Source organism: Brienomyrus brachyistius, chromosome 2 (assembly GCF_023856365.1).
Source record: "Brienomyrus brachyistius isolate T26 chromosome 2, BBRACH_0.4, whole genome shotgun sequence".
In the NCBI taxonomy this organism is placed as follows: domain Eukaryota; kingdom Metazoa; phylum Chordata; class Actinopteri; order Osteoglossiformes; family Mormyridae; genus Brienomyrus; species Brienomyrus brachyistius.
Genome location: NC_064534.1, coordinates 8,304,056 through 8,331,050, shown reverse-complemented (window position 1 = coordinate 8,331,050; position 26,995 = coordinate 8,304,056). Strand labels below are relative to the sequence as shown.

General features: G+C 40.7%; 2 protein-coding genes across 2 annotated transcripts; both read right to left on the bottom strand.

Moving 5' to 3' along the window:
* Nucleotides 1–4,336: 4,336 nt before the first annotated feature.
* LOC125709432 (Rieske domain-containing protein-like) lies at nucleotides 4,337–6,365 on the bottom strand. The gene is made up of 4 exons (XM_048977880.1): nucleotides 6,053–6,365; nucleotides 5,581–5,776; nucleotides 5,312–5,346; nucleotides 4,337–5,215 (listed from the first exon to the last, which is right to left on the bottom strand). The coding sequence occupies exons 2-4, from the start codon at nucleotides 5,747–5,749 to the stop codon at nucleotides 4,940–4,942; spliced, it is 480 nt and encodes a 159-aa protein (XP_048833837.1). The 5' UTR covers nucleotides 5,750–5,776; nucleotides 6,053–6,365; the 3' UTR covers nucleotides 4,337–4,939.
* A 2,206-nt stretch (nucleotides 6,366–8,571) lies between these two features.
* Nucleotides 8,572–25,369, bottom strand: LOC125709423 (ubiquitin-conjugating enzyme E2 R2-like). Its single transcript, XM_048977868.1, has 5 exons — nucleotides 23,901–25,369; nucleotides 13,909–13,995; nucleotides 12,888–12,985; nucleotides 12,665–12,799; nucleotides 8,572–12,261 (listed from the first exon to the last, which is right to left on the bottom strand). Exons 1-5 carry the CDS (start codon nucleotides 24,075–24,077, stop codon nucleotides 12,000–12,002), a joined length of 759 nt encoding a protein of 252 aa, XP_048833825.1. The 5' UTR covers nucleotides 24,078–25,369; the 3' UTR covers nucleotides 8,572–11,999.
* Nucleotides 25,370–26,995: the final 1,626 nt, after the last annotated feature.

Here is a 26,995-nt window from a genome sequence, read left to right as displayed (position 1 = left end):
GAATGCCTTTATTGTCATTGCGCACAAAAGATACAACAAAATGCAATAAGCAACTCCGAGTAATACTGCCAACAAAAAGAAGGAAGGTGACTAAATGAGGCAATAAGTACGATATTAATTGCATGAATGTTTGAAGTTATATATAAATATATACCACACAGATACAGATGTACGTAATGTGAAGATGGCTGTGGTATAAAGTGACATGTGCCTTTAGTTATGAAGATATTCAAGACCAACTGTAAATATGAAACATAACAGTTGGTTAAGTAATCACAAACATTCCGATGTTTAGAAGCTCTTACCCGCTGTGTATGCACTGTATAGTTGCAGATCCTTTGCAAATGTTCAAACTACGTGAAAGGCTGATAAATCAGTAAGTATAAATGACAAAAGCAGCGTCCTTTTGGGAGCGCCACCGTCTTAGACTGATGTGATTAAACTGGAGAAGTAAGTTCATCTAGCCCAGCATATCTCAATCGGGAACCCGCAGATAGACGATGTGCTGAGAAGGAGCAAAAATGTGGACTGTCTGGCAGGGAGCTGAGTGAGAGCAGAAATGTGGAACATCTAGGGGTCCCCTCAAGGACCAGGTTGAGAAAAACTGATCTAGACAAAGACGTTTTTATCACTCACTTGTCAGTATTTACTTGTCAAGCTAGATGCAATGCCTTTAATATATTAGCATGTCCCAGTATCCCACCCAGGGCATACTCCTACCTTACTCCATGTTTGTGATTGGCTGAAGGTCCCCCAAACCCAGACCAGTAAGTAGTTGGAAGATGGATAGTAATACATTATTTGCATTCTAGCCTTGAATAACTTTGCCTCAAGACTAAGTGTGGTAATTGTATCAGGGTTGAAAACCTTATTTTAGCAGTTACTACACTAGTAGGTCAACAAGAAAATCTTGATAATACTCTTCTAAATATTTTGAACGAGGTAACCATGGAAATGTTAGGGGTGGGTGAAAAATCCTGGCATGAAAGCATTAGGTATGTCTTTAAAAACAGTAGAAGTGAAAAAAACTGCTTTTCTTAGGTGATAAAAATCTGTCCAGGATGATGACCTCTATCAACATACTACAGATTCTCTAGATGTTTTGACTGGAAAATGTTTAGAGAATCCTAGCATTGGTCTTTTGAGAGGGCGTTGTTGACAGTGCCTCTTGGAGGTTTCAACGGTTCAAAAGGGAAATAACATCATCCATCCATTTTCCAAACCACTTATCCCTCTGGGGTTATGGGGGGGTCTGGAGTCTACCCTGGAAGCTATGGGCACGAGGCAGGGAACAACCTGATATGCATTAATAGATGTTTATTCCATCCATCCATCCATTTTCTAAACCGCTTGTCCTACTGGGTCGTGGGGGGTCCGGAGCCTATCCCGGAAGCAATGGGCACGAGGCAGGGAACAACCCAGGATGGGGGGCAGCCCATCGCAGTAGATGTTTATTATTCAGTTTAAATAAATGTAACTTTTTAGGTAACTTTTAAATAAATAAATAAACTTTATAAGCAAAATGTTTTTAAAACATCTAGAAATGATGTGTTATGCAATTCACAGCCTTGGGGAAAAAAAATAACTGGAAAAAAGCAATTTACCAAGAGGCTGTTTCTCCTGGCTGAAATTTTAGTGAAGTTTTCTTATTAGTTGGTATGTAACCCAGTATGTTTTTACAGTTCAATAAAGATGCAGTAGTGAAGCCGTATCAATGTGCAACTTACGTTTATGAAGTTGAGCTATTGTGATGCTACACCCAGCATAATCATGCTTCAGCAACACATCAGTGAAGTACAGGAACTACTTTCTATGCCAGTAGATGTCTTCACCTTTATCCCATCTTGATCTACAGGAATTTTCAGTTTTTGATGAATTATGACAGATTGTTCCAGCTGGTAGGTTATATACAAAAACTCATGGTCCACAGCTATGTGAATATTCTGCCCAGACTCAAACTGGCAACTTCCCAATCACAGGCACAGAGGCTTAGCCCACTGAGCCACACAAAATAACTAGAGAATTAAACGTTGGCGGGTGGAGGGACATCTATCATAGGAATTAGATGACATTCCCAAATTCACAGTTCTTCGTTCGTTAACTTAGTCAAATTATTTCTGCTTTGGAAGTCAGTAAATCATGGCAACTCACTGAAAGGACAGTACAGAACACAAACACACTATAGTCTGTGACTCGGTATAGTTATCATCTCATTTAATGCATCCATCCACCTTCTACACTCGTTTGCAAGGTCACGGGGGTCTGGAGCCTATCCTGGAAAGTACAGGTGCAATATAAGGAATAACCCAGGATGGGGCACCAACCAATCGCAGGACACACACACAGTCACACCTTCAGACAGTCTGGCAACTCCAATTCACCTTTACATGGTTTTGGACTGTAGGGAGAAACCAAGGAACCCAGAGGAAACCCCACGACAACACGGGAAGAACATGCAAACTCATGCTTTAGATCCAGGGTGGAGACCACCACACCATCCTGACTTGATGTTATATTTATTTACAGTTTTTGTATGCAAACATAGAGTGTCTTTTAACACTGCTTGTTAGGTTGAAGAAACTGTTATTAATCATTTGTTATCATTTCTGTATAATCAGCAATGAGTGTAAATATGTATATACATTATTTTGTTTTCCTCTAGCCTCATACTTTAGATTCAAAACCAGAACTTTCTCTTCTTGCTCTCACCTCCCTATTTTGCGAGACCCCTGCGCCTCCCACTGACTATAAATAAAGGAGCCAAGGGGAACCACCCTTGGTAGCACAATCTGGTGAGAGTGTGGGTACCCTTGCGCAAGTAAAACTTTAAAGTGTGTTGTCTCGTAATTCAAAGTGTGTGCAGAGTTGGGGTGGAAACGCCGGGCGCTTTCTCCAACACTGCTTATAAAAGCAATTATGGAAAATTAAAATAAATAAAATGTGAATTTAAATCGAACTCCTTTTCAACATACTATAAAAAATACAAGTGAAGGGATTTGCTGCCTCCAGATTACATGATATTGATCATACCATGACACACTGTAGAATTCTCTTAATGGCCCCCAAGCCCCCCCGCACCAATCCTTCTCACACGGAAATTCAAGATGGCGTTTCCTGAAATCTTCTAAAATATTAAACAGGCAGTTGCAGGGTAAGTTTTATATATTTTTTTGCCTATAATTATTTAGCAGGAAAGACCTTTTTTTCTCCATAAGTTATCATTTTCAACACTATGGTGCTAGATATCACACCCACAGATCACTGTCATTCTAAACTAACGTTTCCATTTGACAATGCTGAACTCCTATGAAATACTACAGCGCATTTAAGCCTGGCGTATACATGTTCTCCCTGTGTTGTGTGGGTTTTGTCCTGCAGTGGAAGAGCACTGGTGATTTAGTGTCTCGAAACTGCCTGCTGAAAGTGTGTGAGTGTGGATTGGCATTTCCATCCAGGGCGGTGCCACCCTTAATCACTGTGCTTATCGTGAACCTGTCCTGGATGAAACAATTACAAAAAATTGGTTTCGAAAATTTACAATACTGCAGATGTACGTAAACTTGTACAGAATAGGTGGTTACTGTGGCTATCAGCATCTCTTTGAAATTATTCTGACCACTGAACATCTTTCAGATATTTATACATTCAGAAATAAGAATATATAATAATGTAAATTTCAAAATTTGTGTTTGAAATTGTTTTTGTTTGGGGGGGGGGGGGGGCAAGCACCGCTGTGTGTTGGGACTCCGAAGGTTGCCAGTTCAAATCCCGTGCTCGACAGACTGATCCCACCATTGGGCCCTGAAGCCCAATTGCCCCCAGGACTGCCTAACCCTATTCTCCTCTATGGCAGTTTCATGAGGTGGCCCCCAGGGAAGCTTTTCCAGCTGTCCTGAAGGAGGTCCCACAAACAGCTGTGGAAAAAAAAAATCAAGAGACCACTCCATATATTTAAACAAACTTGCATTTTTAAATCCTGGTTTAACCGTGGTTCTGCTGGCAGGCGGCTACGCTGAGCAGCAGGTTGCTTCCAGGTTCAAAAGACACCGTGAACGACCAGAAATCAGCCAGGTAAAGGGTGGAAGCAACTACCTAATGCCAGAGATGGTCATTAACTGATCCGACAACTTCTCAGGAACCACAGGATGACATCAAGTGACCTTCAAAAGGGGTGGGAAACATTAATTGCAGGTGTGAAGTGCACTGCTAGGACAATTCGGATCAGGCTCCTAGATTCAAGGAAAAAGCCCTTCATTAATGAGAAACAGAGAAGATCGAGGCTGCAGTGTTCTATAAAAATATTTCTCAAACTATATATATATATATATATATATATATAAAAATATATTATTTATTCACAGACGCACACCCATAAAGAGAGAAATGAGTAAAACAAAAAACTGCGATGTGACACAATCACTTTCCATTGCAGGTGCTTTGGCGTGTCCAAACTTTTGACTGGCACTGTACTTGCCAAGTCAATGCAAATTTTGACCACTTATTCAGGTTAGGGACAAGGGGGCATGGACTCCATCTCAGGCAGCACAGAAGACAAGAAGGCAGGAGTCCAACATAGGGCACCTACACACATGTAAACATACACTACGGTCAATTCAGAGATGCTAATTAGCTTAGCTGTCCTCTCAGACGTCATCTCGTCTATGTACCTGTACAGTATATAGCAGAGGTGACAATAAAGTTTACTTTGACTGTACATCTCTGGTTCCATTCCCACAGTCCGTAGCGTGCAGAGGCAGCCCACAAGACATGGAGAGATCATGCAAACTCTACACATCGAGGCCTCTACACATCGAAGCCATCAACCATGGTGGTGAGAAGCAACCATGCCCCCCACTGAACCACTGCTGTATAGTTTAAAGCATGTAGCTGTGCTTAGCGATTACTTTAGGTCCTATTTAATAGAGAGAAAAAAAAAAACTCACATTTTATTCTCAGCTTTGTTAAAAATGGCCCTGTATTGTTCTGACTGGTAATAATCAGAGTCAAGAGAACCAGGAAAGTCATTCAGTGTAACAAAAACGTCTCCATTTACTTCCTTTACCAGATGAACCCGCTGCTTTATTCCTTTGGAGGCCCATTTGGGTTTGAGGACCTTCTGACTTGGATCCACAGCTTGATATAATCCTTCGCCTTCCAAAAGTGTGATTTTATACTTGTGCCACGGACATACGATGCAAAGTTTGCCACTGAATTCCTGTACTTAGAGGAGACAAAGAAACAGGTCAGCTGATGATATCTTTACATCTAAAGTGGATTTAAGTAAGCATATGTGATGAAACTGATGACCTGCCTCGATATCTCCATTTTGTAGTGGTCCCCCAGAATCTGTGAAGAAGTCCGTGAAGATCGGGAATGTTACAATTTCATACCGTTATCTGGCAACATTTTTTCCTCAATAAGCACAAACTGGTTTAAAATACAACCTAACAATATAAAACTGGCTAGCAATATATATATATCCTTAAAAAGTGTGAGTGCAAATTAAATCTTGTAAACTGTTAAACTACTAAAATAGACGCGGCACGAACGCTCAGATAGTAACTTGCGGCGTGTACTTACGATAGCAGCGCGTGTCCATAGCATGGAAAGTGCCATTGTGATAGAGAACCAATACATCCCTTCCATTTATAAATTTGGTCACCCTTTTGACCTTCATTAAGTCTTCTCTTTTCCCTATGAAATGGGAGGAAGGTGGCGATGGGTCTTCATTCTTCTCCTCGGCAGACATGAGGACCAGGTCAGCAGCAAGGGCAGGCTGCATGAAAACGAAATGTTACTAAAATCGGAAGAATAATGGACAATCAAACGGAATCATATCATGTAGTTCACAAACACGCCAAATGTCCCAGGAAAAAAACGACGTTTTCTTGCCCGAAACAAACTGGGTAACTTAACTCAGTTACTACTCAAGTACAGATCATTAACACATGCAATACCTGCATGAAATACACGAACAGTTAAGAGTGTACTGTTACATTATCTGTGCCCCCTCAAGTAAAGTGTTACCACACACTGTAACAAAAAGACATACCTCACTGACTCAAGTTAGAAAAAAGGCGAAGTCATTTTTTAAATAAAAAAAAGCCAGTCCTTACAGCGGACAAGATATTAAGTCATATTTAGAATACCGTCGCAGAGCTGCATAAGTGTTAGAGCATGCCGTGAACGAGTAACAAAGTGAATAGTTAAATAGAAATCGTAAAGAGGTTTAGGAACATCGTAATCTATAAAAAAACATGAAGTCAAAAACCAATACTCAAATCAAAGGGAAAGTAGCAACATAAAAAACGCGAAAAGAACCTGCATCGAAAGCCGACTTATGTATGTTTAAAAGATGTACAGGAAGTAAGTGAACCGGAAGCAGCAAGTGAGGCGGAAAAACCGGATGGGATTCGGAGCGGGACTCAAGTAGAAAGCGGACTGCCTGGGATGGAGTGAAGAACGGAGACATACAGCTCAGGAAAAAGAGACCACACCATATATATTTCTAAATCTACATTGTAAGATCCTGGTTTAATTCTTGTTTTGCTGGCAAAAGCCTATACTGAGAGTTTCTAAGACAGCAGTACACAAGAATAAGGTGAAGTAGGAGACATTGGGAATGACAAAAAACTAGCCAAGTAGAGAGCAGAAGCAACCTTCTAATGCCAGAGATGACTGTCAACCTATCCAGCAGTGCTTCATTAATTGAAGGATGACATCGAGTGGTGTGAGGTGCACTGCTAGGACAGTTCATATCAGGACCGAAGACCAATAAAGCCAGGAAGAAGCCCTTCATTATTAAGAAACAGAGAAGAAGCAGGTTGTAGTTTACAAAAAGTGTGTATTTTACACAGAAGCACAGCCATAAATTGAGAAATAAGTGAAACTAAACATTTTGTGGTCTCTTAATTTTTTCCAGAGCCGTATATCCACAAAACCAGAGGTTGATAGCTCAGGCCCAGAAAGTAAATATCCAGAATTAAGATTTTGTTTCAACCATCCAGTTGAGTTCTGTATGACTGTGACTCTTTATACTCAACTGGTTGGTTGAAACAAAATCTTCATCTGGATTATTACGTTATGGACCTAAACTATCCATCTTTGCACAAAAAACAAAACAGACACGTAACACACGAAACACAAGATGAACATGCAAATCCCACAAACAAAGAATAGGGGTGGAACCCCGAACCCAGCAGGTGAGAGGTAACAGTGCCACCTGCAGGTAATTGTGTGACTTTCCTTCTGCAGACCAAAGCACGAAGTGCAAATTACCTGGTGCCTTTAAATAACCGATTGTATGTGGTTGTGTGGCAGTGTGTATGCTAAAAAACCAAAAAGAGCAAAAAAATTATGGGAGTGAAAGCAGACATGGAGAAAGGGGTCAGGCATTTGAGATTGGAGATTGAGCAAGAGTTTAAAAAATGTTGAAAATGTTACAGGTTATTCAAATTTGTATCCAGGCCAAAGGCATATTTAAGTTTGAAAAACTATGTAAACTTCTGTGCTTTGGATCAACAGAATCCGCAGCCAGCAGCAAGACGAGCAACTGTCTTCATCTTGTAACTTGAGATGTCACAATTAAAGGTGGTGGTACCTCCAAGCCAACCTTCGGACCTTTTTTGCAACGTAATACCATCTCATATACTTGCGTATGAAGAAGAATAAAAGACTCCTTGTTATGGGATCCAAGGATAAGCTTATCTATTACGAGATAGGTAACTGAGGCTGGCCTTGAATCTTAGGCTGCTGCCAGTATACTATTGGGAGACTGCGTAATGAAACACTCAGTGAAAGAGGCTGTTACTTCCTGTTCTTCCGTTGTCTTGTCAAAAGGCATGGCTGATGAAGGAATTGTATACCAGTTGCATTGCATGTTATTATTTGTTTTCAGTCGTAACATATTGCGCCAAATCACAAAGTCAATGCCAGCCTCGTGGCATATTTCAAATATACAAAATCTCAATTCACAACACATTTAGTGTCCCATACAAAACCAGAAAGCTGCACTGTTAACAGACCAGTGATTTAAGCTCACACGTTTTCTTTGAACATCCCTATGTGAATAGCAGTTGTTTTCCAGTAGAATTCATCATGCATTCAATTCTTTGTTATTTTGTTTGTTACTTACTTATTTTTTTGCTTATGTAAATCGTGGCTCTGAGGCTAGGGATCTGCACCAGCAATAGGAATGTTGCTGGTTCGAATCCCATGAATGCCTGGAGCGATTCTATTCCATTGGGCCCTTGAGCAACGCCTTTAACCTGTAACTGCGTCATCCTAGGTATGACGTTAATTTACATGTAGCCCTGCAAGCAGGTCCTCCTACTTAGAGGGAAATTCCGGGGTTGGTGGCAGGAGTAGCACTCCAGCCAGCAGAAGAAAACGTCACATTGTTCCATTCCATTCAAACTAGTGTGGTGCTGAGGTATCACCTGCGGCACGGCTGCAATCGGGTTCTCATCCCTGAGGTGGTTTGCTGTGTGGCGTGCGCTCCTAATCTCTTACTGTCACTCGGTCGTTTTACGCTACAGTTTGAGGATGGAAGGAAAGATAACACACTTCATGTTATATCAATCACACAGCACACTTTATTTCACATTAATATTTGTCATTAAATCGATGCAAAGAGACAAATCTACAGTGTGAGACAAAGAAAGACGGAAAGAAATTAAGGAATTAAAGAAATGCAGATTGCCCAGAGAAGATAAAATCAAAACTAAAAATGACCTAAGCAGTGTACAACATAAGAAAGTCATCATGAATATCATTTAGGATGAAGACAGATGAATATAAACTTCCTACATTTAAACTTGTAGCTCTTTCGTGTGCCCCTTCTAATCCGCATTTCATGACAAATACCATCTGTTCACTTATTTAACAAAAATAAAATCGGCTTGGAGTGTTACAGAGTGCGGACACAGAAGTCACATGACCTGCACACTAAACAGGGCGTGCTCTTCTTAGACACACAAAACCAACTACAGCGCTTCTCAAAAAGGAAGGCTGAAATATGAGGAAGTTCCTTCGACAGCAGTAAAAATCTTAAAGTACTCTACTATCATTTGCTGCATTTGGGTCACTGACGTGAATACGGATGCAATGGCGATTTCCCAGAGAATGGTGCACATATACATAGTTATCTATACTCCAACCATATGGTTACACATTGTGCCTGTAACTGAGGAGCAGTTGTGGGGTTTTACATAGGAAATAATTCTGTATTTGCACTCTAGAGCTACACACGTGACCAATGGGGGGTAAAACAGCTTGTGTTTTTTTCCATAATCATGCTTTACAAGACAGAAAGCACTGGCTTATGGGAACTTTAGCAGAGCGAAATAGATTTAAATTGCATTTATGCCATCGGTTTTAGTTATCCTCATTAATTTATTAGACCAAAACCAAAATAAAATCCACAAATATGACGATTTCTATACAAACATTCATTTTGCTGAGTAAATAAGAGGGGTCTGCTAAACAATGTGCTGTGTTACAAGGTGATTTTGTGAAATCATTTCACCATCTGTGTAAGTCCAGAGTTTTTCCAGTACCACTGAACAAGCATTTCTTACTTATCACCGTTTCCTGTATTATTTGCCGCGATTCCGCCAGTATCTTCGGCTGTACTAGTGATTCACAAGCATAATGACAAACACCTCCAAACCTAGTTTGGTCCACATCAGTACCTGTTATACTACAGTGAAAAATTGCCACAGGTGAGAGGATGGACACACCTACATGACTGACTGTGCAATGCCCATTCTATATCTGGGGCAACCACACTGAATTATTCTAGTTTGCTACAATGCTTTTATCTTCAGATCAGCAATCCAATAGTACATTGGATAGGTTCTAGCTACACCACGGACAAGTTATTGCTTTCCTGTAGATTTTAAAGGAGAGACCATCTCACCAGCAGGCTCGATTAAATAAATTAAGTAACTCAAGTGCAATCTTCTACACTTTTGTTTCATGACATGTTGAAAGTATTCCATTATTGCAGCAAGTTATTTTCATCAATTGTCTCATTCCTCACAAAACAACAGGTAATGATGATGGAAAAACTACACAATATTTTGGTATCAATTGCGTATAACCCCCTAGCATCACTTAAATATTATTTAATGGTTTAATAGTGCGTACGGTTTTCTTATCTGTTATCAGAAGCGGGAGAGCAGATTAAACATATCGACCTGTTCTGATTTTGATACAACAATTCATGACTGTAAAATGCTGTTGGGAAACTCCATGAAGCTGCTCCTTAAGCAGTACACGCTGCTCCAGAACCTATATACCAAGGAAGCTTCTTTGCTCACATGTACACTGTGTTCTGAAACCTGCCTCTCCAAAGGCCATAACTCTCCACACTCATGGTCCAGCAGTTGTCTGATTACTTCCTCACACGTCTTTCATGCACCTCAATATTAATCACATTCACAACAGCTAGATTTTTGAAGGTCACAATTTAAAGACACAAAAGCAATGAACTGCCGTTTCCCAGACCCATATCATATTAGTTGCCGCTCTTGATGTAGAAAAATGTGACCCAGACACATGTGATGGAACAGGTAGAGAACTGGCACGTGGAATCCAATACTTGCATCAAGCCGCCTTCAGAACCGAAAGAGGCTGTGCTACCTGTTTACCCTATGCTGGGTTTGTAAAAAATACAATTTGCAGTTGTGTATATGGAGCTTTTGGAAGGTTGCGGCTACTAAAAAAATGTTATGTTAATTCGCAAGCAGGTACGCAGTTGCACTGTGATGCTGCACTCTCGCCCCCTGCTTGACCCTGAGAGGTCAGGCGTTCTGTGCGTCCACTGAGCAGGCAGTGATCACTAGCAGGTCGTTTCCGCACGTCCACATCCCTGACAGGGAATCCTGCTCTGTCGTCCCAAAGCTGAGGGAAGATGAGTCCTCTCTTCCCGCGCCATCAACGGCAGGCTGTGAAACATTCCTCTTGTAGAGAGGAGAGGAACATATTTGCGAGGAGGCTGGGCACATGGCGCAAGCACAGATAACATGAGCAAGTATCTGAGCAAGTATTTAAAAATTTAAAAAAAGGGAAACAAAAAAATAGCTGATATCCATTTATACATCCAGTCAAGCAGTACTCTGAAATATGCATGCAAAGCCCTTACTTTCTCCAAAGAAAAACACATATGTTCATCACAAAGGAACATTTTGTTCAAGCTTCAAAAATCAGTGTACAGAAAATAAAAAAGTAATGAGCTGCAGGATATATCTGAAGAATTCTTAGACCCTGATTCTGTTCTGCATCCTGACAGTCAGTGACACGGTAAATCAAGTTCACACCTGCAGACAGGACTTCAAGTGTAAGGATCTTTTCGTGGGGCAAGATGGCCGTTAACGGTCTGGCAGATAGTGCTGCTGCCTTTATGTAGAGCAAAGTTCAGTGTGGGATGGTTCGATATGATAAGTACAGAAATCATGGGCAAATAATTCATTTCAGAAATTGTGAGCAAATGATTTGTTTCAGAAATCCTGAGCAAATGATTCCTTTCAGAAATCATGAGCAAATGATTCATTTTAGAAAGAAAGGTCATATTGTAGTACTACAGGACAAGCCCATCTCACCAACCGAAAGCAGAAGATTGTCTATTAGAAACGTTCTGTCAATGCTGGGTTTAGGTCTGACATTACTGATTTGGTGTGATTTAGCAGGGACATCTGGGAATGCTCTTGTTGCGCGTTCTTGATACTTCGCGATAATGCTACACTCGTCTGCAAATGGTGCTTTTGGGAGGAAGGTTCTGAAATGATGTGGTTCTGAAAGTGCATGGATTCTTTTATGCAACAAAAAAAAAGCACTGACTGACACGAGGAAGAGTGTGAACAAGGAAGGAGGAGACATACAGGGACACACATGCTTTTGTGCAAAGACATATTCATGGAGAGGGCATCTGAACAGGAACATTAATGCGAGGAGGAGGTATTGAGGGGATGAAGAAGCCAAGGGGGGGGGGTGGGGGGTCAGGACTCCTCGTTGCCAAAGTCCTCATCGTCATTGTAACAGTCAGCACCCTCTCCACTGTTCTCTCCACCAGTCCCTCCTGCCTCCCCATCATCGTCGTCATCCTCTTCCTCAATGTCATCGTCATGCAGGTCATCATAGAGCAAGTCAGAGCTGCTGTCGTGGGAAGGCACTTTGGTCTGGATGCAGTACTCAGCCAGCGTGGTGGGAACCTTGACTCCATCCCGCTCGGCGTCTGTTTTAGTGGACAGAACTTGCTTCCTAAGCCCAGAGAATCAGAGAGTGAAAGTGTTACTATCATTTCTAACATTCTTTTACTATTCACTACATACAGTTAGTTTCAAATACTTACATTGTTTCAAAAGTTACACAACATTCTGTTCCGCTTTGTCTTGTACTATGTTACATACTATACTATACTATGCTATACTATATTATGAGATGCTATGCCACACCTGTATTTCCTATACTATACTACACACTATATACTAATACACTACACTACACTACACTACTATACTATACTATACTATACTATATATAAATATCCTAAAGTTTATTACAAGCTTTTCTATAGTAACGACAGTTCTGTTAAACAGGTACCATATTAAGGGGAAGGTTATTACATTATTATCATTATTATTGTTCTGGGACGTTTTCCAACCTGATTATTTCAGCATACTCCTTATCCTTGCCCTTGCTGTCCCTCCATTTGCGGAACATCACGGAGGCATCTACGTTGGCCGGTGAGAAAGTGTTGGGCTCATTCAGCAGTGAGATTACACTCAGAAGAATAGTCCTAAACATGTAGAAAAGTATGTGTGTAACTGTACTTGGTCATATATACCAGTGATGTTATTTGTTATACCAACACATGCCAGTGATACCTGACGTTCTGGGTAGGGTTCCACCTCTCTGATGGCAGCTCCCCACTCTGGGGATCATCCACAGGTGGGTGCAGGATTGAAATACATACATCGCCATTCTGCAAAAAAAAACAACCGTTGATTAGGCATACAGTAAAATAAGCACACACACAAAGCAAGTTCTGATTCATTCTCATTTGATGCACAGATGTACACGCCCCACAGAACCTACCAGAGGTGGAAAGTTCAGGTTCAAAAAGTACAAATCCAGACCAAGATTTTGTTGCAACCAACCAGTGGCTCTACTGTATGAATGTGTCTCTTTATCCTCAACTGGTTGGCTGAAACAAAACCCTGGTCTAGATTTATACTTTCTGAACCTGAACTTTCCACCTCTGGTAGGTTCGGTGGTCCTCGTATCTCTTTCTGTTGATGTAACAGATTGTGCCATCTACAAAAATTCTCTGATGAGTCCATCATTGTTGGGGTCATTGATGATGGAGAATGGAAATATAGGAGACCCCTACAGGACTGTCTTATATGGTGCAGTGGGAATTATAAGACCAATCAGTGTTTAGGAAGTGGAGGCACTGTATACACAGAAGGCCTTGGATGTCCACCTAAACAAGAGTAAACAGAGTAGCCCTGTACAAGCAAGACCAAAGCAGGCTAGTCTTTTTGAGAAGAAGCAAGCTCCTGGTAATGTTCTACCAGCCCATAACAGTCAGTGTAATTTAATATGCTGTGGTCTGCTGGGGGAGCAATATCATGACGCAACTTGGGAGCAACAAATTGGACTGCAGGGCACACATTGTAAACATATTGGAGGCCGTTGCCAAAAGATGGATGACAACAAAGCTATCAGTCATCAAGGCGACTGATTCCCATCCCCTTCACAATGCTACTAATGGTAGGTAATTAATTAATGGTACTAACATCCATTATTGTGTTTTATTTGTTTCTATCTACATGTATGTTTCTCAGCTGTACATATTATCTTTGCAGTCTTGTGTTAATTTGTGTGTAAAGAAAGATGCCATACCTCATAGATATTAGGGTGCCACATCTTAGTAAGAAACCTGAAGGTTGGGGGGGAGTAGGGGTAATCTATAGGGAACTTGATGTGAGCCTATGGACGAATACAAAGCAAAAAAGACAACAGGTTTGGTGAGAAAATTGTCAAGTCTGCAAAAAATAATAGCAATTTCCTTGAAGGCCTTTGGTTATGTTGTCTTACACCAGTTCAGTACGTTAACAAGCCTGTAAATGATGTAAACCAGTGTTTCCCAACCCAGTCTTAGGGAACACCCAGAAGGTCCATGTTTTTGCTCCACCACAGCAAAAATGTGGACAGTATGGCAGGGAGCCAGGAAGGAGCAAAAACATGGACTGTCTGGGAGTCCCCTCAGATCGGGTTGGGAAAAACTGAAGTAAATCATCAAGTACTAGATACAAGTTTTAATGACTCTTAGTGGGTATTTACCCTTTGAACCAGTTTTTTTTCCTTTGGGTGAGGACAAACGACCACAAATGTCATGCCACCTTGCCCCATTCCTCTGCTTTTCTTTCTGACATATGAGTGATGGCTCATAAATAATTCTCCAATAGCATTCTGCTATTGTGCCGAGGGAGATGGATCCAATATGTGCTGCGTATGCAACCAGTGTCTCTACCGAGAGCAGCCCTCAGGCTGGAGAAAGAGAGGCAAGCCCAAGGAGACTTGGAGGAGGACAGTGGAGAAAGAAATGAAGGATTGGGGCCTTGGGGCTACCTGGAGAGATATGCCTCACAGAGACCACGTTGGCTTTGGTGGAGGCCTTATGCACTACCCAGTGTGAAGAGGACTAAGTAAATAAGTACTGGTGTTACTTTAAGTTACTCTGAGGAGTAATATGGTACAATCAGCCAATGTCGTGTAGGAATAAGTGTCTCCTTCACTGTAGTAAATATTCAGATATACAAATGTCTAAGAATTAGAATACCTTTCAGAAAAACTGAGCATGTAAATTTATTATACATAAGTATGTCCTACTCATGGTTAGACATCTGGCTGAATTCTGATGATTAGCAAATCTTGAACAGCAGACTTACCATTTTTAATGGAATTAAATCACAATTAGTTTAATACTAAATAAAAAAGTCGTTATCCATGACCACATATCTATTTTCCCCATATCTCAGAGAATTTTGCTTAAATACTCACAGAATCATTTTGAATAAAACTGTCTTGGTAACATTTTTTTTTTAGAGAAAACAAGATATCCTGTATCTGAGGTCTGTAGCTTCAGCAGTCCCAGTCATGCTGACTCACAGTGAGAGTTTAAACGAGATGCGGTGTTGTGCCATGCTACATAATATAATTCCAACCCCAGAGCAAGTCAGACAGGCAGGGTTATGGTGGGAGCAATCTGGAGGGGTTGGGGGGGCACTGGGGGGGGGGGGGGGGAGTCTGGTCTCTCTCTGTGCTAAATGTATCAGGGCCTTTATTGGAGGGATCCACATTTAGGACAGAGTTGTCAGATAGGCAAACAAATCAATCCACAGTCTTGTTAAACCACAAGCTATCTTTAATAAATCATGGTCCCTCGGCATTCCACACGTTATCTAAGCTGCAGAAATACACTTTTGCACAGTCAACTGCTTATTCAAACGAACTATAAAACATTCACTCATCATAATTAATTATTCCACTCTTGATCAATCAAATATTTTCCACTTAGTCACACTCTCGATAAAACCTACTCCAGTTCTATCACAGTCAACTCCGAACAGACCTGACCATTAATCAGACCTATAAGGTACTTTCTATTTTACTTACTCATATAAATTCTCTCATGGTCACACGCATGTACTTTTTTTGATTCAAAACACATTCTGACCTTCCGAAAAACTAATCTGAAGTTCATCTCATTTACTAAAATCCAAAAGAACATGTTTGTTTAAAAATTACAGAACATATTGCAGGATATCTGTGATAGGTTGGCACCCAGTCCTGGGTTATTCCCTGCCTTGTGCCTGGATGGATGGATGGATGGATGGATGGATGGATGGATGGATGGATGGATGGATGGATGGATGGATGGATGGATGGATGGATGATAGAATATAGTTTCTTTTGCTTGTGAGACTCTAATAAATCAAAATCAATTTTCAAACATATGAAATGCCTTTGGGGGGCAAAAATGTTTTTGAAAACTAATAATGATATCAGACCATCATAATTTGCAGAATACAAACCAGCCTCGTTATAGTTGTATATCAAGAACAGTATTATACAAATGAAAGCACATCAACAAGCCTCAAAGCGATAAAGTGTGGTGAAACGTCTTAAATGTCACCAGACATTGAGTACTGCACATTGAATTCAGTCAGCTGGAAACACATACAATGAAAACAAATTTACAATCTCAATAAAAAAAATTCCACCTTTCTTCCAGGACAGGACACAAGGCAAAAGCAGACTACAGATAGGATGCTGGTCTTTCGCAGGGCACAGACTCACTACGGGCGATTCAGAGATGCCACTTAACCTAACCGCAAGTCTTTGGACTGCAGGAGGAAACCCAAGCACTTGGCAGAAACCCGTGTGACACAAGAATGTGCCACCTGCACACACTTAGCAGGGCCTTTAACAAAAAAAAACTAGACAAAATATATATAAGCGAGGGAACACTGCTATAGCATAAGAATGAATGTAAAAGACAAGATAAAATATTAATCAATATTATATCAATGCTGGTGTGGATTCTCCTGTTAAAATAATAGACAAATGCTGTCTATCCCAAGCTAAACCACAGTTCAGACAAGGTCATGTATAAAGCATAAGATATATACATATGCACCACAGACTTATACTGGATGAGTGTTCCGGCAGACAGATGGACAGATACATACATAATATAGCATATGTACTGTTTTCTTGGCATTATGCTACTTTCAGGGGAATGTTCCATGTATTATATGTTTCTGGGTGTTACTGCAGACAGTAATCTGATGCTGAAATACCCAAAGGGCCATTTGAGAACTAAGGAGCATTAAGTCAATCCAGTTCACTCTTTGGGCAACTTATTAAAAGTATTAGATAAGAGAACAGGATGAAGAGGAACAGAAAACGGGCATGACAGCCCCTGGAATTACACAGAAACACAAAAAAAGACTAAAAGCAGAATAACAGACACCTGGGAGGATGACATCACACCTTTCCCAGTTCAGCAATTCCCTTACAAAACTCGCAAGAGGGTGTTCTCCCTTTCAGAATACAATCCACTGTGCCGCTTATAATTGTACTTAACGACCAAATTCCAGTTTGGCAAGAGGCAGGGAGCCTAATTCTCTGGCCTCATTTTATATAAGCAGGCTGAGAAGAGAAGAAAGCCGGCACAGTATTTAAACAGCTCTGGGTGATACTTTCAAGGATTTGCTAAAATTGATATGATTGACAAAAAGTTAATCATCTCTCATTCAAACAGTAAACATTTGGATGAAAATTAAATGTGTTTTGTCAAAACAAGTAGTTACAAGAGGTGATTTGCCGCCTATCTCGTTTTGCCTGTATGAAATCATGCACAAAAACCTCAACTTGTAAGCTATTTTTAATAGCTGAGCATGATGAGGAAAGAGCAAGATTTATGGAAGTAGATGTTTTATCAAGAGAGCTGTGGTTCACTTATGGGTAGAAGAAAGACTTCGGACAGATGACTTCGGACACATGACTTCAGACAGATGACTTCGGACAGATGACTTCGGACACATGACTTCGGACACATGACTTCGGACACATGACTTTGGACACATGACTTCGGACACATGACTTTGGACACATGACTTCGGACAGATGACTTCAGACACATGACTTTGGACACATGACTTCGGACAGATGACTTCGGACAGATGACTTTGGACACATGACTTCGGACACATGACTTCGCTCTCTTTCCTAAAACATGATACTGTATTATGTTTTCCATCCTTTTACTATTTTCTATTCAGTGATTATGTCAGGTCAAGGTTGACCCCTGGTGACCATAAAGATGGTATTCCTCTAGAACATTCTGCCTTCCGTCTTGGTCTGCAGGCTTCCTAATGTCCTGCTCAGTGCTCGAATGACTGAATCCACCCATCTTGTTGCTGGTTGTCTTTTTCATACACTGGACATTTTCATAATAGGTCCATATTAATTCAGCTTCAAACTGGTCAATTGCGCTTCAAGTGCTTTTAATGTACCTTTTAATATAACACAAAATGTTTGTTCTGCACATATACATTTTCTTAACTATTAGGCCAACTACACGGTAATCCTCTTCTCAGTTTCTAATAAATTATCTCCCTTTGGGTTGAAATCATATGGAGAAGTTTGCTCATTCAAGTTAAATTGCACATTAAACGCATTTTCTCACTTGTTGTCTAGCATTGCTCTTCTTCATTCCCCATCTACTCCTCCTAGATGGTGATTTGCTTCAGATTACTTCATACTCATACTATTTCAAACTGAATCCAAGAACTTCTATCTGTAACAGACAGGGTGCATCAGTTAAAGCACCTTCAGGCATGAAAACAAGCTTTTTCTATGGAGCTTGTTTTCCTGTGGGAGTTATTCTTCGTTCTTGAGCAAGATGGAATGAAGCCACAGACTGTCCTCCAGCTCGGAAAGTACATCCAGTATATTCTTATAGTTAGACAGAAAGATTTAAGGGTCTCCCAGCTTTGGGTTAGGTTGTGTAGGTGCATTAGTGTTTACAGCTTGTGTTCTGTGTGCTATGCTTTAATGTCTGATAGCTTTTTCGTGTTTGTTTTGACAAACAAAAGAAGATTCCACAAGCTTACCACAACAATGTGTGGTACGACAGAGGATGATGAGTTTATCTCAAAGGGTTTGTGTTGGTGTACCGGCTAGAACAATGTGTGCTCTGCATCTATCTGGCATGGGATATAAACCTTTCCAAACCAGGGCTGGGTATCACCACTGATTTCCCAAAGAGATTCTATTCTGATTCACAAGGTCCTAAATCAATTTGATTTCTGATTAGGGATATTTCACTTACAATACCAATTTAGCTCGGATAGGAAAGAGATTCTCAGTGAACTTACATTGTGACTTGTACAAGAAACCCTCTCACCTGGTGCATTATTAAAAAATATTAATATGCACATTAAGAATTGACTCCAAAACATCTGCATAAATGAACCTTGACAATAAGTCTCAGATTGGACGTCCTTGCAGCTTGGTGATGTCTCATTAAATGGTTTCGGAGATGTGTGGTATTTCCACAGTATTTCACCGCCATTTTGCACATCTTACGTACAATTTTGCTTTCGTCCAGCTCTTCGTCATCTTCATATTTCTGAAATCTGAAATACATGCAGACTTCTGCCTTCAGGCTTGACGGTACGTTTGGTGGAGCACCTCCTGCCATGCTTATCTGCTTGTGTCCAACAGATCTCGTTGCACAAAAGCTTGTCACACCAAAATAACAGAATTTAAAGCTTCACACATCCACAGGAAAAGGCCACAGACTGTAAAAAAAGCATTTATTATACATACAAGAGTTTATTCAATCAAATGCTAAGAATTTTCATTATTTTTAAATAGCTATTAGACTTGTCGGACATATGTAGACTCATTAATGTTTATTTTGCAGAAACAAATACCTCTGAACATTTTTATATTTCCCAGGTGTCTTCTCCGAAGTTTCATGTGTTCTTTCATTTAAAAATCAATGTCACGTCCCTTTATGAGTCAGATACCCTAAGCATAATGATATGACACCACAGCATTTTCTCCCACCATACGAGTTACGGTCCAGGGTTTCATTTATGTCAGCAGTTCTAATCCAGATACAAACAGTTTGTCTGAGAAAAAAAAAATTAAACAAACCGGAAAGGCTGTTACACCTACTAAACATGTACTCTTTGCTACCTAGATTCAACCCAGGCTACATTTCTGTACGTTCAAAATACAGCTGTATGCAAAAACAGTGCATTAAAAACAACATATTGGCGAATGTTAATGCAGTTACCTTTTTAATCCATGAATGTCAAAATATAGAAAAAAATAAAACTATAATTGTGGCGTGTGCAAAAGTTTTGACCCCATTTGTCCAGGGATTAAGAATTAGGTCTTAGTAGCCATTAGGAGTTGTCACCATTTGACAATTGCAGAGCTTGATAAATTTTGTGCCACTACAAACACTGATCTGTCACTCCACAAGCATGGCGTAAGGATCTGAAAATAAAGCTATCTGACGTCTACGAAGCAGAGGAAGGCTATAAAAAGATTGCTTCCAGTATGCAATTTCTACTGTCCGTAATGTAATCAATAAATCGCAGTTAAGGGGAAACTGTGGAAGCCAAGGCAAGATCTGGAAGACCAAGGAAACCTAGAGAAGGGACTGCAGGTATCCTGGCCAGAAAGGTAAAGGCAAAGCCTGATATGACTCGGGGAGCTATGGCAAGGTTTGGCTGACAGAGCAGTAGTGGTGCACTGTTCCACACTGCAGATTAGCTAACACAAACTCATCAGGAAGAAGCCTTACCTGCGACCTCATCACAAAACTCAATATCTGAGGTATGCAAAACAGCATCTAGAAAAGCCAGAGGCCTTCTGGAATCAACTGCACCAGACTGATGAAGTTAAGTCTGAACTATGTGGCCATAGTCACCAAAGGTATATTTGGAGAAAAGAAGGAACAGCACAATAGAAAAAAAAAACATCTTACCAGTTGTAAAATATGGGGGGGTGCATTATGCTTTGGGGTTGTGTGACAACCAGTGGTACAGGAAACATTGTACGGGAAGAGGGAAGAATGAATTCCACCACATATTAGCAAATGGCAACGTTAAACAGTCATCCAAGAAGCCGATGATGAAAAACGGCATGACTTCAAGAAGGCAAAGGTTCTAAACATACCTCAAAATACACCATGAGCCATTTGAAGGAAAGGAAGTTGAAGGAAGTTTGAAATGGCCGTTACGGTCCACCAATTTACACATTGCTGAAAATCTCTCGGTAGATCTTGAACATTTTGTGCATGCAGGACGGCCAAAGAATACGTCACAATTAGCAGCGATCCACAAGGCAGAGCGGGAAAAAATCCCTACAAGAACTGAGAGCCTCTTAGCTGGATACAAACAGTGTTTATAAGCTGCAATACCTACCTACGGGGTCTCACTAAATACCTACTGAGGTGTCTAAATTTTTGCACCTGCCACAATTACTATTTTATGTATCCCTATGTTTTGATGTTCATGGAATAAAAAGCAATAGGTCGTCTTTAACACACTGCTCCCTGTAGGGCATGTTTACTACTTTTCACTTATATAACTGACAAAATATGTAATTTGGCCAGGGGTATCCAAACTCTTGCATACCAGTATGTATGTTAAGTTCAGCTTTAAATCATCACAACCAGGCTACCGTGAGCCTTCGTTTGAGAGCCCGACACCTGAGCCACAACTCCAGGCCGCAGGCTGAATCACCACTGATCTAGTATTAGTGATGGACAGAATTACTGATCAGCAAAGGAAACAGGAAGGATCCAGGACCACTGGCATTTTCCTCCATCTCCTTCTCAGTTTCAGATCCTGTCCTTGGAGATGCCATTAATATCCTGGAGAAGCTATATGTGGGAGATTTAAATCTGATCGGCTGAGAGAAAAAATAAACAGCCACTAGCAATGTAAGGTTGGGCAGAAGTGACACAAGGGGCTGAGCATGAAAAGGTCGTGATCATTAGTGATGACATCAGTTCGGTTCATTAGTACACTTACATTCACACATACCCACATCACACTAAACACCTTGACTGACACACTTGCAAATCGACTCTGCTTTCTCAATCTGCAATTTCTGCATTCGCTCCTAACTTTATCCCATCTCCACCCTCAACACAAACGATAATTTCAAATTTCATACTAAAAGAAGCCTATTTTTAATAAGCCTATATATTAACAGGGAGAAAAGGAAGACGTCATTTTAAAATCACTTAACCATTTTTACGTAATATTACTTCCTTTCTTGCCTTTGTAAGAAGGAGTAGTGTAAAAATAAACAGATTTATTTTTCCCATAAGATCATTTCCTATAGCCGTGCAGATCATTTTATGTGCTTGGTTTACAGTCATATGGTAATATGTAAAGAATACTAACATGTATATAAAAGGCATAATACTGGGGGGGAAAGACTCCAAGAACACATCACATGCTGAAAGCTACTTTAATTCAAACTGGTTGTCAGGAAGGTTTGGTGAATGTGTTTGATTTTAACATGGGAAGCCTTTCAGCAAATACTGAAGGAAATGCTGTAGACAGACAGAGAGACAAACAGAGAGACAGACAGAGAGACAGACAGAGAGACAGACAGAGAGACAGACAGCTAAAATTAACAGTTATTTTGCTGCTAGAAAAGCATTGTGGGTGGCTTACTGGGAAGCACACAGAGCATTCACGTTGTCCATGTGAATACATGGATTTTCTCCCACATCTCTAAGTTACCTGTAGCATATGTACTATATGTCCATAGGATAGGATCCAGGCCCCCTCATGATCCTGACCACGATAAGTGGGTGGATGGAAATACATCTCACATTTTTACATTTGTGAATACAGACACTGTCGACAGCCAGCTGAATATTAAACTTGTAAAAATTTGCTTTATCATTCTTCTTTCACACTTTCATGATGCTAGTCTGACGTATGGACAATCCAAACAGACAGGAGTGGTCTACAGCGTTATCAACATGAAACACTGTTCACTGGTCTGTGTTTTTGTAAGATTTCAATTGTATAAGTGAATAGGTGTCACAATTCACCCAGAATAATCTAAATTCTATAAGCAAAACATGAACACTCCCCTGCAGCAGAACGAGGAAGATATTCACATGTCTATTATTGCATCTTAATGGAATAATGGAATATTCAGGCTTATGTATTGCTTTTGGCTCAATTACGACAAGAGAATGCAGACAGAAGTCTAAATGACTGTAGTACAAGAGGAAGCATTTTGAATAATGTCTTTTTGCCCAAGAACCTAATCAATAATATACTTAGGTTTGCTAATGTATATTCATTAATTGTTAATGTGAACAGTTATGTTTCAAATCAAGTTGGTAACCAGCATATGGACGAATATAACAACAGAATAATTCAGGTTAGATATTTGTAATCCAGTCCATTTTCATCAGATATGCATTTTGAATGATTTACCATACAGTGCATGACTGAAAAAAGTACCTAGTTTGTTACCACCTCACAGGACGTTGTTTGGTAGTACAGCAAATGTGAGATGTCAAGCCATATAGCAATGGGTAATAAATTTACCTAAGAGCTTGAATAAGATCTGAATCACTAATATAAGACAACAGGGTAATGCACAAGTAGATCTAATTTTAAACTTAAAATCCACATTCATTCATTTGGTTTCTTATGTTATGCCATTCCTCCCCAAGTTAACTGTGTGAAATGCAAGTTAAAAATCTATAATCTACAATCTAAAAATCTAGGTTACTTCATTAATTTTGAAGGAATGTTACACAAAAAGGGTAGTTTGATGCAAATGACAGAAACACACTCGCCAGTGTGTAGCTACGTGCGTTAGGGATCTGGGCCTGCGTCCAGAAAGTCGTGGGTTCGAAACATATGGGCAGAAGAGTATCTAGATCACCACTGCACCCTTAACCCCACCTGCTCCAAAGGCACTGCAAGCTGGCAGACCCTGTGCTGACTCCAAAACCAGGGCTCTCATTACAAAACAAGAAGAGAAGAAGAGGTACGTAAAATATGACGAATTCCTATGCACCTTGTAGAAATGGAAAATAAATGAAATACCTTATCTAGAAAACAAGATAAAAGGTTTTCTTCATGCGTGGTCTTTCAAATTTCACCCGACAGAGGAGTGTTTTGCAGCTACATAAGATGAGAGCACAGAAATAAGAGCCTGAACAGTTAAACACAGAAAAAGAAAAACTTATTTCTGCCTTTGTATCTAGCAACTATGTTGGCACCCTTTTCCCTGAGACTGCCGAGTGATCCAAAGCTTACCTTGAAATAGCCCCCTTCATAGAGTGTGTTAGGTGGTCCAAAGATTGCCACCTCCCAGTTGTACAGGTCTGACTCTTCTACTAATGTGATGCGAAATCCCTCAACTGGCTCCTCCTGCAAAGACTTCAGCTCCAACATGAGAGCTTTCTGAGAACTTGGCATCTGCTGTTGCGCCATTGAGATCCTGCTCCACAGAGTCAAGTCAAGATGGTGCAGAGAAAAATATTTGCGCGGACGAACGAGAATATGTAGGGATACGGTATCCGAACTCGTCTGATTATCCGTCAATGGTAGGAGCACGAGTCACTCTTTCTTGTGTTTTGCTGAAAAAGTCCTTCTCCAGCTGCTCGGTTAACCAGATGTGGGACATGCAGAAAATCCAGGCGTCATAAACTGTAAAATTCTTGATCAGATTAATCAGTTTTAATTCAAATTAATAGTGATGACTCAGATAACAACTAGCTGAAATACTGCAGGTGAATAAAAATCTGGAGCTGCAAGACGTAAGACAAAGCAGTCATTTACTCTCATTAGAGACCACATAAGCATTCAAATAAATGTCGGTTTTAAGAAACAATGTTCCAGATGGTATTCATTACTGCTATTCAACACATATTTATAAAAATAAATTTGTAAAATTTAGGAATCAAAGGACAGAACAGGTGGACAACAAAGCTTCATACTGTAGGCTAATTTGCAAGCAAAATATTAGTTTATGCACACAGATTTACTAAGCTACCTCAGATAGCGACAATACTCAACATAATAATAGATTATAACATTGTTCTTTACTCAAGTTGATTTAAGTTAAAAATGCGTAACACTAAAATGCAAGGCATTAGACTAGATGACAGAAAGATAGCACGAATGCAGTAAAGACTCCCCTAAAGGTCTAGAAGAGCATGAGATGATAAACGACGGGCGCATGTGAGCAGGGAGGTTAGTTCAACCCTTTCCTACACCATGCATAGAAAGCGCCGCGGCCGGGTAACTTAAACACCAGCTGATATAACCTGAGCTGCTGGCAAAGCAGTTTTTTTTTCTCAGGGGGGCGAGAAGGGACGAATGGGCCAGCGTATGGTGTATCCTCCAAATTCACGTTATCTGATAAACAGTTGGCTCCTTCTCCGTTCAAGTCCTTAAGTCCAAATGGAAAAAAGATAGCAGTTCCCAGTTTCTTGCTATGCACCGTGCGCGTCCTGCAGCCTATGCAATGGTGGTCTGTATTTATGTGTGCACAGCTGTATGCTCCTCTGTTTACATGTGCGCAGCGATCTTCTACCAATAAGACGCCTTAATGGCGTATTCTGTCTCTGGCTCCCGCTTCGATCCACACCCGCACTCCTCCAAAGCGGCGAATACGGGTCGCGGATTTGACTTTCGCAATGCAGACATACACAGACTCCACACAAGGGTGTAAAACTGGTTTCTGTCAGGATGCCTGAGCTGTCTTCCTGTTTTCCTCGTAGCTTCCGGCACGCAGCGTGCATCAGGAGCGACCGGGCGCGCGCCTATGCGCGAGCGCCGCCGTCACCCCGCGTTATGTTTAAAAGCTGAAAGTGTCTGGTGTTGCAGACTGCGCTTAGGACCACATGCATCCGTAAATGCGCTCATATATTTAACCTAATAAAATGCTGCGTGACCACTAACTGTGTCATACCTACTGACAAGAAGCAGTAACCGTGTTTCACGCAAGCTACAGCACATTTTTCTGGAAAAGCTCATGATCTGATTTATTAGTATGAGCATTTTTAATAGGAAGTCAATATCACATATTTCCAGTCACAGATGCACCTCCATGCTGGAGGATTTTTCCATATTTGAAAGCTTAGCCAATGCTGTTTCATCTGCTTATAAAAACGACAACCACAGTGAACCACAACTCAACGGCAAACCTAATGAAATTCATCTGGTTTTGGAATACTAAACAAGGAAATATGAAATGTAAACCTTGTCATATTTATGATACAGTTTTTACCTCATAAATTTGGATGTTGGAAGCTTGAGGGTGGGGGGGGGAGCATTGCACTATAGGGGCCCCTGAATACATCCATCCATCCATTTTCCAAACTGCTTATCCTACTGGGTCGCGGGGGGTCCGGAGCCTATCCCGGAAGCAATGGGAACGAGGCAGGGAACAACCCAGGATGGGGGGCCAGCCCATCGCAGGGCACACTCACACACCAGTCACTCTCACCTGCACACCTATGGGCAATTTAGTAACTCCAATTAGCCTCAGCATGTTTTTGGACTGTGGGGGGAAACCAGAGTACCCCGAGGAAACCCCATGACGACATGGGGAGAACATGCAAACACCACACACATGTGACCCAGGCGGAGACTCGAACCCGGGTCCCAGAGGTGTGAGGTAGCAGTGCCCCAGCAACTGCACCACCATGCCGCCCCCCGAATACATGCTAAGTTCACCCATGGCCGGCCCATCCCCTGCTTGACAAATTGTACTGTGGGGGGTTCATGTTAATTCAGATTGGAAGTAGCAAACCGAAAAGGGGCCCCAACCTGGCATTTGCCAGATGGCTCCAGCATTTAATTCTAGCCATACCCCTGCTCATATATCTATGTTTTAAGCAAATGCACCAATTAAAAAACATGTAGTAAAAAAGCATTCTTGAAATATCAGAATGTGTCTTTGCCACTCTGCATTGTGAAATCTGTCCCCCATTCCCCTGTAGCAATATGAAGCATGACAGCCAGAAAACTACAAGCCCGTTTCCAAAAAAGCTGAGCTGCTGTGTAAAATGTAAATAAAAACAGAATGCAGTGATCCACAAATCATAGAAACCTATATTTAATTGAAAATAGAACAAAGACAACATATCAAATGTTGAAATTGAGAAACTGTATTGTTTTATGACAAACATATGCTCGGTGTTTCAAAAAAGTTGAGACAGGGGTTACAAAAGACCAGAAAAGTTGTGTAATGCTAAAACAAACAACCTGGTTCAATGTCTCACAATTAATTAGGTTAATCAGCAACAGGTCAGGAACATCATTGGTTATAAAAACAGATTCCCAGAGAAGCAGAATGTCTGTGCAGTGAAGATGGGTAGAGAGATTCACCACTCTGTGAAAGA

Coding starts and splice junctions, on each gene's coding strand:
- LOC125709432 (XM_048977880.1), bottom strand. CDS start 5,749: ATGTCTGCCGAGGAGAAGAATGAAGACCCATCGCCACCTTCCTCCCAT. Junction 5,347..5,580: donor TATGGACACGCGCTGCTATC/GTAAGTACACGC, acceptor ACTTCTTCACAG/ATTCTGGGGGACCACTACAA. Junction 5,216..5,311: donor TACAAAATGGAGATATCGAG/GCAGGTCATCAG, acceptor CTCTAAGTACAG/GAATTCAGTGGCAAACTTTG.
- LOC125709423 (XM_048977868.1), bottom strand. CDS start 24,077: ATGGCGCAACAGCAGATGCCAAGTTCTCAGAAAGCTCTCATGTTGGAG. Junction 12,800..12,887: donor AACCCTACCCAGAACGTCAG/GTATCACTGGCA, acceptor CTACATGTTTAG/GACTATTCTTCTGAGTGTAA. Junction 12,262..12,664: donor GAGTATGCTGAAATAATCAG/GTTGGAAAACGT, acceptor CTCTGGGCTTAG/GAAGCAAGTTCTGTCCACTA.